Source organism: Pan paniscus, chromosome 7 (genome assembly GCF_029289425.2).
Source record: "Pan paniscus chromosome 7, NHGRI_mPanPan1-v2.0_pri, whole genome shotgun sequence".
Taxonomy (NCBI): domain Eukaryota; kingdom Metazoa; phylum Chordata; class Mammalia; order Primates; family Hominidae; genus Pan; species Pan paniscus.
The window spans coordinates 66981544-66995155 of NC_073256.2; the positions used below are offsets into that span (position 1 = coordinate 66981544).

Sequence of the window (13612 nt, forward strand, 5' to 3'; positions counted from 1 at the left end):
GTCTTGCATAAGTAAAACGCTTTACTCATTGAGCAACAATTCTCCTTTTCGTCCTCCTCCTAGCCCCTGGCAACCACCATTCTATTCTCTGCCACTAAGAATCCAACTATTTTAGATACCTCATATAAACAGAATCATGCAATATCTTCCTTTTGTGACTGGCTAATTTCACTTAGCATAATGTCCTCTAGAACTACAATGACATAGCACCTCACACCTGTTAGGATGACTATTACCAAAAAACAGAAGATAACAAAAATGTTAGTGAGGATTATACAACGTTGGTGGAAATGTGGGTTGGAGTAGCCACTGTGGAAAACAGTATGGAGACTCCTCAAAAAGCAACATGGAAGTACCATTTCATCTAGCAATCCCACGCCTGGGTATACAGCCAAAATAATTGAAATGAGGATATCAAAGAGATGTCTGCACTCCCATGTTACCTGCAACATTATTCATAATTAGCACAATATGGAAACAATATAAGTGTCCATCAATGGACAGATGAACAATACTGTATTGTACACTGACAAATGTGTTAAGAGGTATGATCTCATGTTAAGTGTTCTTATCACAATAAAATAAAATTAATAAAGTAAAATAAAATATATAAAAAATAAGATTTTACCCATAAAAATAGTATATGCTATTTAAGAAGATTTGCAAAATGCAGTAAAGTATAAGAGAAAAATCATCAGTACTCAATTAAAAAATAGGGGAGGGATGACCTATATTCATCAGAATAAACTTTTAACATAACTATTTATATTTTTAGTTTATTATTTCATTTACAAATAGGTTTTTTCCATAGTAAAGGTAGCACATGTTATTTTAGAAAAAAATTGTTTAAGCAGAAGTTCAGAAGAAAAAAATACCACTTAAATTAATCAGGAAAAATGGTTCTTTCTTCTCAAAAATTACTTTGCATTGTTGATTTCTGATTGAAAAAAAAATTAGAAATCTCTGAAAAGCACACAACATGAAGAATAAAATCCACGATAGTCTCAAACAAACATGAATGCATAAATAAGTAAGAAGGCAATGCCCTCTGCCTGGGAGCAGAGCAGTAATGAGTCTGGGAAGCTGTGTAAAGAGAATCCCACGTCAGGTCCATGTAGTTAGTGCCTGCTCTGCGCAGGCAGGAGTCGAAGTGCTAGCATGCACTCTGTGTCACTTAACTGCCTAGTAGTTCTATAAGACACTATAACTAGCCTGTGTTTCAGGTAAGAATACTGCAGCTTAGAAAGTTGTTAACATGTCCACAGTATATAGAGCTGTTAAACTGCACAGCTGGGATGCTGATTAAGATCCAAAAAAAAAAAAAAAAAAAAGGCCTTGCTCCTAACCAGTACACAGTCTATTTTCCATCCATAGAGAGTGGTGGGTGATTTAAAGAATGATCAGATTTACATTTTAGACAATTTGGAAGGATAGAAGAGAGGCAAGGAGCCCAGGTAGGAAGGTTATTGCAAAAAATGAAACACAAAAACCCAAGACACTGTGAATGTTGCTATATTTTGGATTCTTACCAAAAACATAAAACTCAACATATTGCTTATAAAAAAAGACTCTTGGGTACTGTATTGAAAGCTAGCTTTAATTTGTGACCAAGACAGAAGAAAGAAAAGATAGAGAAGAGAGGATAAGTGCAAGTAAAATGGGCACACAGAGAAAACAAGAAGTGAAATTACAACCGCAATTCTTTGTGCATGTTGGTTGAGGGAATTTGACCTCCTCTGGTCTAAACAACTATGGTACATTTAAGCACAACAGAAACAATCTATAAAGGATTACTAAAGCGTGTGTTGTTATAAAACAAAACAAATCAGAGCTCTTCTTAACTTTTTATTGTCAGATTAATGATAAACTGAACTCATAATTGTAAGGTGTATGTTTGAGTAAAAGTTTGATAAGATTGGCAGGAGGCTAAAAATAAAATTAGCCAATCTTTAGCTGAGGCAACATCTGAGCTGGGCTTCAATGGGCCACCCAGAGTATTAAGTGTTTTGATAATAAGTTAATTTTATCTCAAAAACAAGCAAAATGAGTCTTTGAGGTAAAACCTGGGTGTGGCTGTAGAAAAGAACAGAAGGTAGTAATGGGTGTTGTTATCCATGTCTGTGCTTGTGGACACCATTGGAAGGGACTGATCCCCATCACCATCTTATAAAACAAGGGAAATTGCCCTCCAATATTTGAGTCCGGTACCCACTTCTGATGACACACTGGTAAAACGCTTCACCTGAATCAATGGAAAAACAGATGAAATGCCAAATAAAAGGGCCAAGTGAATGTTTCCAATACTCAAATTATTTAAAAATGGTTCTCACTAGGACTCCAACTCCTGATCAGAGTTCCAATTACCTTGCAAGGATTAGCTCCAGGAACACAAAATATATTTCATTTCCTCACCCTGGAATTTACAGCTCTTCACTCTTTGCCTCAACCTTCTTTCAGAACGTTCTGGAAGAGTGTTCTTCATTCCTAGTTATTGAACACACCAACTCATTCATTCATTCATTCATTCATTCATTTTGGGGTTTTTGTTTGTTTTTTATAGAGGTCTATAGACAGTCTCACTCTATCACTCAGGGTGGAGTATAGTGCCATGATCGTAATTCATGGGAGCCTCAAACTCCTTAGCTCAAGACATTTTCCTGCCTCAGCCTCCCTAGTAGCAGGGACTACTGGTGTATGATACCATGCCCAGCTAATTTTTTAAATTAAAAAAAAAAACTTTTTTAGAGATGGAGTCTCACTTTGTGGCCCAGGCTGGTCTCGAACTCCTGGCTTCAGGTGATGCTCCCACCTCAGCTTCCTGAATATTTGGGACCAACTCATTTAGACACGAGTTGTACCATTCTCCAAACACACCTCACTTCCCTTTGCTTATGTTGTTCTTTCAGACTTGGACTCCCCTAAATGCTATCAAAATCTTAGCTTATCCTTCAAGATCCCTCCTATGTCTACCCGGTCAAAGGGCCCCAATAAGAATTAATCTCCACTTTCTCTGCACTACTCACTCCATGATTGGATTTCACATCAGTACTCATATAAGCACTTTCGTTAAGTGAGTTAATATTTGTTTGATGCTTAAAAGAATGTTTGGCATTCAGTGAACACTACAACAGCATGTGTCATTACAGAATGTGTGTTATAGAATGCCTGTAAAATGCTAGGCACTATATTAGTATTCAGTGCTTTACATATGTATCCTCAAGTTAAAACAATAATCCTGTAAAGTAGGTATTACATGCCCATTTTACAGCAGAGGAAATGGAGATTTGGAAATTTTATATAACATGCATAGTTATGAAGCAGTAGAAACAGGATTTGAATTCATGTGCCTGACTCTAAAGCCTTCACACTTCTTGTCCAACAACACTATCTCCTCTCCTCAATTTTAAATCTTAGAGTACAGGGCCCATATATTGTTCAAGTTGACAACTGTAATTGAAGAAATGGATGCCAAAAATGGATTTTGAATTTGACTAAATTATACTACTTAGAAGGCAGCTATGGACAACAAAAATAGGATATATGGTTCCTTGAAAGAACCTGCATGGACTATGAAGCTGTGAATTGCAATGTTTATTTTGGTAACTTAATTTCACAAGTATGTACTGACTCCTTATTCAATGAAAAGGAGCTACTGGACATACCTATGCTCAAGGTAGTGTTTCTGCTTTCAGAAGCTTCCAAGTCAATGGTAGGGAGAAACTTTTTAAGGCAACACTTTGTATCAAGCTAATATACAAGCTACACAAAAGAAGTCCTAAGGGATTTCAAAGGAATAAGACTGACATTTCTCAATTTTCTAAGAGTTCAAAAATATTCCATCTTGGTCACAAATCAAGCCCTGCTTGCCATATATTATTCATGAATTCAAATCAACTTAACATGAATTAGTAAATAGATACTATTACCTTTCTCGCAAACAATATGCTGTTTCATATTTTCAAAAAGAATCTGAAAAATATCAACTCATAATGTCATTTAAGGGATCAAAACTAGCATCCAATACACTTAGTTTTCTGCACTTTACTGAGAAAAATTCATTGCCAAATACGCTCTGGTTGGGCTATTGCAGAGTGAAATGGAACCCAAACACACTACACAATTCATTCTGTGTTTGCTCCTTTTCATGTGATTCATCCTATATGTAAATAAGTTAACTGTGGTCTCTATTAAAAAAGATAAAAACAAATTGTAGGTTTGAAGCAAATCTATAGTAAGTTGCCTAAAGAAATGAGATATTTCTATACATACCTACTTCTTAGATGACTTAACTCCATATCCTTATCATCAGGATAGCTGTATTGAGCTGAGCGTTTCTTTTGAGATTCTTGCATCACTGCTCTGAACTGTCCTCTACTCCTACAGTCTGTGGGGAAAGAAGTAACCACAATAGCATCATGTGAGATGCGATGTCATGATCTCATCTAGATCATTTCTTTAACAGTCAGAGAGGGCAAGAGTACCAAGAAGAAAGAGTAGAGAGCGAGAGTGAGAGAGACTCATTCAGTCCATTCCATTTTGCTGGGTGACCACAGTCTCGGATACCTGCTTTTGCATGTCACTGAATCTCTGTTTTGCAGCAGCAAGTGGGATGCAAGGCAGTCTGCAGAACCTCTGGAGGAGCCCCAGGCAGAGTGATGCTGAATCTTACTTAGTAAGGGCATGGATTGCATGGTGTCTTTTATTCACTAAGGACTTGGCACAATGAAGAAAGAAGCAGGAGAGTCCTGAGTGGAATGCTTGAAATTTGGCAACTCCTCAAAGTGTCTCAGGCACACCTGATACCCACTAGGGATTTGTTTTTTAAGATACCCCCTGTTGCACAACTGTACTGTGTCCTCCAAGTGGTTAAAATTGTAAGTTTTATGTTATGTGTTTTTATCACAATCAAAAAGATATGAGAATAACATGAAAAACTTGTTGCAAATAAATATGGAACTTTAAAAAGTGGTCTCTGATATAGTACGGATGTCCCCCTCAAACCTGCTGTTGAGATGTAATTCCCAGTGTTGGTGGAGCCTGGTGGGAGGTATCTGGATGTGGGAGCGGCTCCCTCACGTCTTTGTGCTGTGCCTGCCATAGTGAGTGAGTTCTTGGAGATCTGTCGTTTACAAGTGCGTGGGACCTCCCCTACTCTCTTGCTCCCACTCATGTCATGTGCCCTGCCTCCTGCTCCCTTTTGCCTTGGCCATGAGTGAAAGCTCCCCGAGGCCTCCCTAGAAGCTGAGCAGATAACTTGCACCAGGCTTCCAGTATGGCCTACAGAACTGTGAGCCCATTCAACTGCTTTTCTTTATAAATTACCCAGTCTTGGGTATTTTTTATAGCAGTGCAAAAACTGCCTAATACACTCTCTAAAATTTCATATGAAAACAGATGGTCTGGAAACTAAGATATTTTGAAAATGAAAAAGAATGACGTAGGAATCAACATTCCCAGATAGTAAAACTACTATATATGAAGTTCAAAAATAAAAATTCTTAATATTGGTGGGAAAATACCTGAAAAAATAAAACAGGATAACAACCCGAGAGCATCTTACCATGCAATCGAATTTAACACATTATATTAGGCAGCATAAATTGGAAAATAGGCAGAGAGTACTTTTGTTCTGGGCAGCTAGCAAGTTATTCTTAAAAGAAGAGAAAGTGAAAACCACTTACATCTTCACCTTATCATATGTAAATTAAATTCAAGAGGAATATGACATGAAAGATTATTAAGCAAACATGAATATGAAATTTACGATGATTTTTAAAATAACACAACAAACTGCAAATGCTATAATGCTAAACAAAATAAGAGTAAAACTTATACATATGAACTCACTGGTATTAAAACATACCAGAAATAAACTAAAATGAAAACATCCCAAAATTACCACAGTGACATTGTCTAGAATACTGGTTATGGTTGTTACTTGTTTTCTTTTTTATTTCTACTTCTACCTTTTGTTTTCAATTAAAAACGTCTTTATTTATAAAATCCAAACACAGTTCACTGAAGAAAATCCAAGCCTTCTTATAAGATTTACAAGTTAATTATCATATTGTTGTATATTACCATAATCGGATAAAAAATTTCTGGAGGCCGGGTGCAGTGGCTCATGCCTCGGCCTCCCAAAGTGCTGAGATTACTGGCATGAGCCACCACGCCCGACCTATTGCTACTTTTATAACGGTGAAGTCAAGACATTCTAGATAAAGCTGTACATTATACTAAGGGACCCACAGGTGCTTATTTTCCCCTACTGTTATGCTGTTACCTCGACTTAGTACTTTACTGATAATTAATTACGCATAAATATTTGCAGCTCTGAGTAAAAAAAAAAAATACATAGAAATATTTACGAAGAATACAACTAAAGAAAGTGAACTTCAATCATAAAATGAAACTCAGTCTTTCTATTTCTGAATAGCACACAGCTTTTGTCAATAAATATTTATGGAGATCTTACTGAATTAAGGTATTAGGCTAGGCACTGTAGAGAAAATAAAAGTGGATAAGGCATGGTTCCTGATTTTCAATAGGTTGCAAGTATTCTCCCCACTACAATGCAGCATCTCCAGCTAAGCCAAATATCTTTCTTTTCAATTCTCATATAAAAAGGAAAAAATATAGAGAAAAGGCTCTGCAGATAAACTCTCATCATCTATGGTCTTTCATTATTTTTTAGAAAGATGAAGCTTTAGAATTTATTTACTTTAAAGCACCAATAGATTGTTCAAGGTCATATAAATAAAACCCAAAAAGCAAAGAATCATGTATATAACACTGCAGGTATACAGAGATGAGTACACCTGAACAGAAACAACCCACCAGACTGCAGTGACATGGCAGGTTTCTTGTAATGTGACAGCTAAAATGTTGTAGTTCTGACATCATTTCTTTTAATTCACTTTGTTATTTATTCCTGGATACTGCCAAAGAAGCAGAGTATTCTTGATTGCTGAATGTTTGGCTCTTAAGCAAACAACATTACATTTACATTTAAATGCAATGTTAGTATAGTAGATGCTTTGATTTTATCCCTATGCATATTTATCTTATATAAATATATACATATGCATACATATATATCTATGTGCATGTGTATATATACATACATGTTTTCAAGCTCTGTTCTTAGGCTTTACATGAGTTATTTATTTCAAACTTTACAATAACCCATACTCAATATTATCTTCCCTATTGTTAACCTGAGGCACAGAAAGATTATATTATCTTGTACAAAGTCCTACAGCTTTTCAACAGAAGAGACAGGGTTTAAATCTGGACAGACTCAAAAGCCATAACACTACAGAAAGAATGAGGAAAACAGAAGAAGGTTAACTCCTAGATTTCTGGCTTATGCAACTTGCAAATAATAGGGTCATTATTTGTTAACTGAATGAATGGATGGATGAGTCTAGTGTGGAAAGTAAAATGAAATGACTTAAATTTAGATCAGCTTAAATTTCTGGTCTATGTGTGACATGGGGGTATGAATTACAGCAGATAGGGTGTTTGAAGACAGCAACAGATGTGGATGAAGATACAGCCAGATAACTCGTGTTCAAGAGGCATAACGGTGGGTGGGTGTGTGTGTGGGGGTGTGTGTGTGCGTGAATCTTCCCATTCAGGGCAGCCTTGGTTGCCCCCACCCTGACCCTGCTCCTGCCTTTGCTTTGTGAATGGTGACCTAGATTCTTAGTGGGTGAAACAAGGTTCTTCCCTATGCAGCACCTTCTTGCCTCTCCAGTCTCATTTCTCCCTAATGCACAATCCACAGCCAGTGATCCTGCTCCAACTTCATTTTGTCTCACTTGAGTGACAAATGCCATAGGTGTCATGTCAGCCTTCTCCAGGAAGCCTTTCTTAACTGCCAAGAGCAAGTCGAATGTAAACTCATTGCACTCTCTCAGCACTCTCTGGATACATTGGGTCTTACTCTTCACATTCTCTGAGAAGAGCAGAAGAGAAGGGCCTTGTCCTACCTACCGGTTAATCCTCAGCACATGCTTGTGGCCAGTGCCTAGTAAATGCTTTAATAAAACTAGAAAATTCTCAAGACAGCAGGTTGCTTTCAGAATATGTCTGAATATTGCAGTTCATTGGAGTGGATTGACAGTCCGTGGTGAATAAACAAGGTCAAGTTTGGGAGATTGAGCTATAGTAGCTCAGGCAATCCTATGTCTTTCCACGAATTGATCAAAACTATGCAACTTTGGAACACTAGTATCCCAATGCTGCATTCCATAGATTAAAAATATGTCAAAATTGATTTTTCAAATTGGCAAAAATATATCTGATTTTTATTTTCAACACTTTCAACACCTCTTATTTGCTTGCAAAAAGGGGAAAAGTACAAATAACTGAAAACAAACTTACAAAACTCACAATAAATTTGGGGGACACTTTGAGAATGAATGCATTCACATTGCATATGAAACATCTCTGTTGTCTGGGGTATATACCCTGGTTCTTTATCTCTTACCGAGAAAAAATTCAGGACACGGACACACACGAGGAGTGGGTTTAGAGGCATAAAGTTTAATAGACAAAAAAGAAGAGAAAGAGAAAAAGCTTCCTTATGCTGGGAAAGCTGGTCTCCCAAGATAGGGTCTCTGGTTTGGGACGGAATGCAATCAATTTTGTACAGAGGCTTGAGGAGGCAGTGATTGATTTGCATAGGGCCCAGGGGATTGGTCTGACCAGGTATGCCATTTAGATAACCTAGGAAAAGACTAGCCCTCCCACCCTAGTCTTTTATTAGCAAATGCAGCTTCTTTTTTTTTTTTTTTTTTTTTTGAGAGGGAGTTTCACTCTTGTCGCCCAGGCTAGAGTACAATGATGCGATCTCGGCTAACTGCAACCTCCGCCTCCCGGGTTCAAGTGATTCTCCAGCCCCAGCCTCCTCAGTAGCTGGGATTACAGGCCCACACTACCTAGCTAATTTTTGTATTATTAGTAGAGAAGGGGTTTCATCGTGTTGGCCAAGCTGTTCTCGAGCTCCTGACCTCAGGTGATCCGCCCACCTCGGCCTCCCAAAGTGCTGGGATTACAGGTGTGAGCCATCGCGCCCAGCCGCAAATGCAGCTTCTACCTGGCAGCGGCCATGACACCCGCACACATGGTGACAAGGAAAAGGGAGCGGGAACCGCCATGTTGGATGGACTTGGCTCTTAGCCACATGTATTTACACATGCATATCTATGCTTGCAGCCTGACCTTTCAGACTGCTTTTTGTTACAGAAGAAATGATTTGGGGCTGCTTTTTATTAAAGGAAAATTCCACTGAGAACTTTTACCCTCGCTAACTTCCCAAAATAATTTCTTAATAACTCCTGTATTAATAGCAAAGTGGCTTCTAGTTCTCATAAAGGAACTGAGTATATTAATACATCATATCTTTAGATGATGTTTCACCTCAATTAGAATCAATACTGAACTATCCCCACAATTGTTTTGAAGTGAGACGGTTCCAGTAGCACCCCATTTATATTTCTTCATACTCTTACTGGTATTTCACTTTCTTATTACAATTGCTTTAGGAATCTATCACAGTGTTAACAGGTTACTACAAACGCAGTGGCTTAAAATGATACAACGCATTTTTATGGATTGCTGTGTATTCCCTCAAAATTCATATGTTGAAATTCTAATCCCCAGTAACTCAGACTATAACATTATTTGGAAATAGGGTTGTTGCAGAGTAATTCGTTAAGAGACCACACTGGAGTAGATGGGCCACTAATTCAACATGATTAATGCCCTTACACATAGAAGAAATTTGGACACAGCCATGAACACAGAATACTGTGTGAACATGAAGGTAGAGGTCAGAGAGATACAGCAGAAGCCAAGAAACAATGGATGTTGGCAAACCATGAAAAGTAGGGTGAGGGGCATGGAATGCATTCTCCCACACAGCTCTCAGTTGGAACCAGCTCTGCCAGCGCTTGATCTTAGACTCCCAGCCTCTGGAGTGGGGAGACACATTTTGCTGTCTCGTTTGTGGTGCTTTGTTACAGAATCCCAAGCAAACTACCACATGCAGCACATCACACCTTCCGTGGCCAGAATGCAGGACTCCTGGCACAGGTTAGCAGGTCCTTTGCTCAGTCTCATGAGGCTCCAATCTGTTAGTGGGGCTACATTCTCATGTCATCTGGGGCAGAATCTGTGTTGGCAGAACTCACTTCCTCATGGTTGTGTTACTGAAGGCCACCTGGAGGCCACCCACAGTTCCCTTCCATGAGGCCCTCTCCATAATAAATAAAAATCAGAAAAATGTTATCTCCACAACATAGTGGTTTGCTTTCTCACAATCAGCAGGGGAATCTTTCTCCCTCCATCTAGTAAGACAGAGTCTAATATGAGGTAGCTTCATCATGGGAGGGACATTTCATCACCTTTGCTGTATTCTGCTGATTAGAAGCAGGTCACAGGTTCTGCTCTCACTAAAGAAAAGGGATGACATGAGGGCGTGACTCCTCAGGGTTACATTAGTGTGTGGTCATCTCAACAACCATCCACTGCACACTGCCCTCGACTTGCTCTCATGAATCAGGAAGATAATTCCCACCATAAAAAAAAATGTACTGTAGCATGGAGATTTTGCAAAAAGCTAAAAATAGAACTACCATTTGATCCAGCAATCCCACTACTGGGTATTTACCAAAAGGAAAAGAAATCATTATTTCAAAAAGGCACCTGCACTCATATGTTTATCACAGCTCTACTCAAAAGAGCAAAAACACTAGATCAACCTAAAAGTGCATCGGTGGATTAAAAAATGTGGTATATATACACCATGGATAATATGGTTTGGCTGTGTGTCCCCATTCAAATCTCATCTCTAATTGTAAGCCCCACATGTCCAGGGAGGGACCTGGTGGGAGGTGATTGTACCATAAGGGTGGTTTCCCCCATGCTGTTCTCATGATAGTGAGGGGGTTCTCACGAGATCTGATGGTTTAAAAGTATGACACTTCCCCTTTGCTCTCTCTTCCTCTCGCCACCTTCTGAAGAAGGTGCTTTCTTCTCCTTTGCCTTCCAACATGATAGTGAGTTTCATGAGGCCTCCCCAGCCCTGTGAAACTGTGAGTCAGAAGCCCTCTTTTATTTGTAAATTATCCAATCTCAGGTAGTACCTCTATAACAGTGTGGAAATGGACTACTACAATGGAATAATACTCAGCCATAAAAAGAGTGAAATCATGTCTTTTGCAGCAACGTGGATGGAACTTGAGGCCATTATCCTAAGTGAAATAACTCAGAAACATAAAAGCAAATAGCACATGTTCTCACTTATGAGTGGGAGCTAACAATGGGTACACACGGATAGACAGAGTGGAATAACATGCTGGAGACTCCGAAAGGTAGGAGAGTGGGAGGGGAGTGAGTATTGAAGATTACCTGTTGAGTACAATGGTACAAAGAAGTATACAACTAAAAAGCATTCCTATGTCTCAAGACTCCAAGAAAGAAAATGGCAACAATCTTCTTCTAATTTTCAATTTCATTTTTCTCTCTGTCATTATTGGAAAAACATGTTATTATTATGTTATTGTGTATATTACTATGTATTATATATATATTATACCTATATAATACATATTAGATATTAGATGAATATATAATTTCTTATAGTTATTACTTCTCCTTCCTTTATTTTTTAAGCCAGCTATTAGATTTATTCATCAATTCCGCTTATATCTTTATTCAGGCTTTCTCAGTACATTCATATTTATTTAGCTGTCTTTTCGCTAACATCTTAAGCTGTGTGTTTTGTTAATTTATTTTTATTATTTCATTTTTAATACAACTACAAGTTTCTGTATTTACCTCTGTTACCCATAAATTTTGATAATAATGTTGTAATTAATATTTTTAGATATTACACTTCTTGTTGATAAAATATTTATTTGGTCTAATGACTAAAAAATTCTAAGTAGCTATTTTCTTTTAAATTTGATTATTTTAGATTAGTTGCACTGTGGTAAAAGATAATGAAGTCTGCTTCTGGGAATTTTAGTGTTCCTAGTGACCTAGCATATAATCAATATTTGAGAATCTTTATGAATATTTGAAGATAAAGTTAATTTTAGCTTATAGGGACAAAGTTAAAGACATCTTTCACAAATTGATCTCACTAGTAATATTCAGACACAATTCTATTAAGCTGTGCTGAATGGATGCTAAGCTATTTCAAAATTGAGATTGAAATAAACTTCGTTTCAGTTAATGATTTTCTTATTTACATTCAACTGTGTATTGTTATTGCCACTCCTGTTTCTGTGTGCCTGACTTAACTTTGACGTATGCTTTTATATGTGACCATTATCAATATTTTGCTTATGTATGGCCCTTGTTAATGGTATAGAGTTAAAAGCTGCTTTGTGGATAGATAAAGCAGTCTTCGACTTTCAGTAATTCTCTTAATGCACTGAAACTTCAGGCACATTTGGGTCTTATGAGGATTTTAAGATTTTTGTTCTTCAATGTTTCCTTTAAACTCCACATTGTTGGTTTTCCCTAGTGATCTGCAGAGCATATATCCTGTTTACCAAATATTTTGCCTTTTATGGGAACATATTTGAAACCAAATTTCATTAATTATCAATGTCATACTTTAACAATATTAATAATTACAAATATAATGAGGATTTCTAAATTTTCTAATTTTTATCATTTATCATCATGCTTATGCTAAGTCAATTTTATCGGTAGAATTTTGACTTATTTGATTATGGCACAAACAAATGGACAATTACAAAATTTGCTGAAATAAGTAGATTGGTAACAAGGACTTGTGAATGTTGTTTAATTGCACCTGCAATGCCTAAAGTATTATGCGAACACTCTTGATCCTACTGATTAGCTGATATGAAAAATTAGCTTAAATTGATGTTAAAATGTCAAGATTGTTGCATTTGTAATTCATTAGCATAAGATTCTAAAAGGGAAGGTCATCAGCTAAAGACAGTTCTCATGTTTACTAAAAGGCACATATCTAACGGGAAAATACTAAGAGGAACATATCTGATGGGAAAATACTAAGAGGCACTTATCTTATGGTAAAATAAATTTCTAGTATTAAGAAACCATTTTCTTAAATTAAGCAACTTGGTGAAGCCCTGCTAATGAATTACCTAATCCTGATATAGAAAAATTTTTCTTTCTTATGTGTTAGAATAGATTGTAAATAAATGCAGAATGCTGTATTTGGAAGATAACTTATCCTTAGAACTTATGGGAGGGTTATTTTCAAGGGAATGCTTTGTACTCTATGTAAAGTCAACATCATCAGTAGAGTTTGATTAATCATCTATATCACTGAACACTCATTCTGTTTTGTATCATTTCAGGGCTACTTATTTGCCCTTTTTCCTACTGTAATATTCTCACCTTGATTTCAACAAGTTTTTCACACAAGATATTAGGTACTAACAGACCCAAGGAGAGTGGGAGATGTCCTTATGGTGTTCTATTAAAAATAGCAAAAACTGTCAAAGACAAACCTGAGATCACTGTTGCAATGTAATTGCTTCATTAAAGCTTTATAGGAGTTGCTGAAATCTTACTTCTTTAGTAATACTTCGAAGGGATT

The 13612-nt window shown here is 37.1% G+C and overlaps 1 protein-coding gene across 1 annotated transcript in view; it reads right to left on the reverse strand.

Annotated features, from left to right (window-relative positions):
• Positions 1-13612, reverse strand: part of PXDNL (peroxidasin like) — a 348918-nt gene that overhangs the window by 22008 nt on the left and 313298 nt on the right. Inside the window, exon 20 of the mRNA XM_024929820.5 lies at positions 4270-4384. Coding sequence (XP_024785588.5) covers positions 4270-4384 — 115 coding nt within the window. The remainder of the gene's footprint in view (positions 1-4269; positions 4385-13612) is intronic.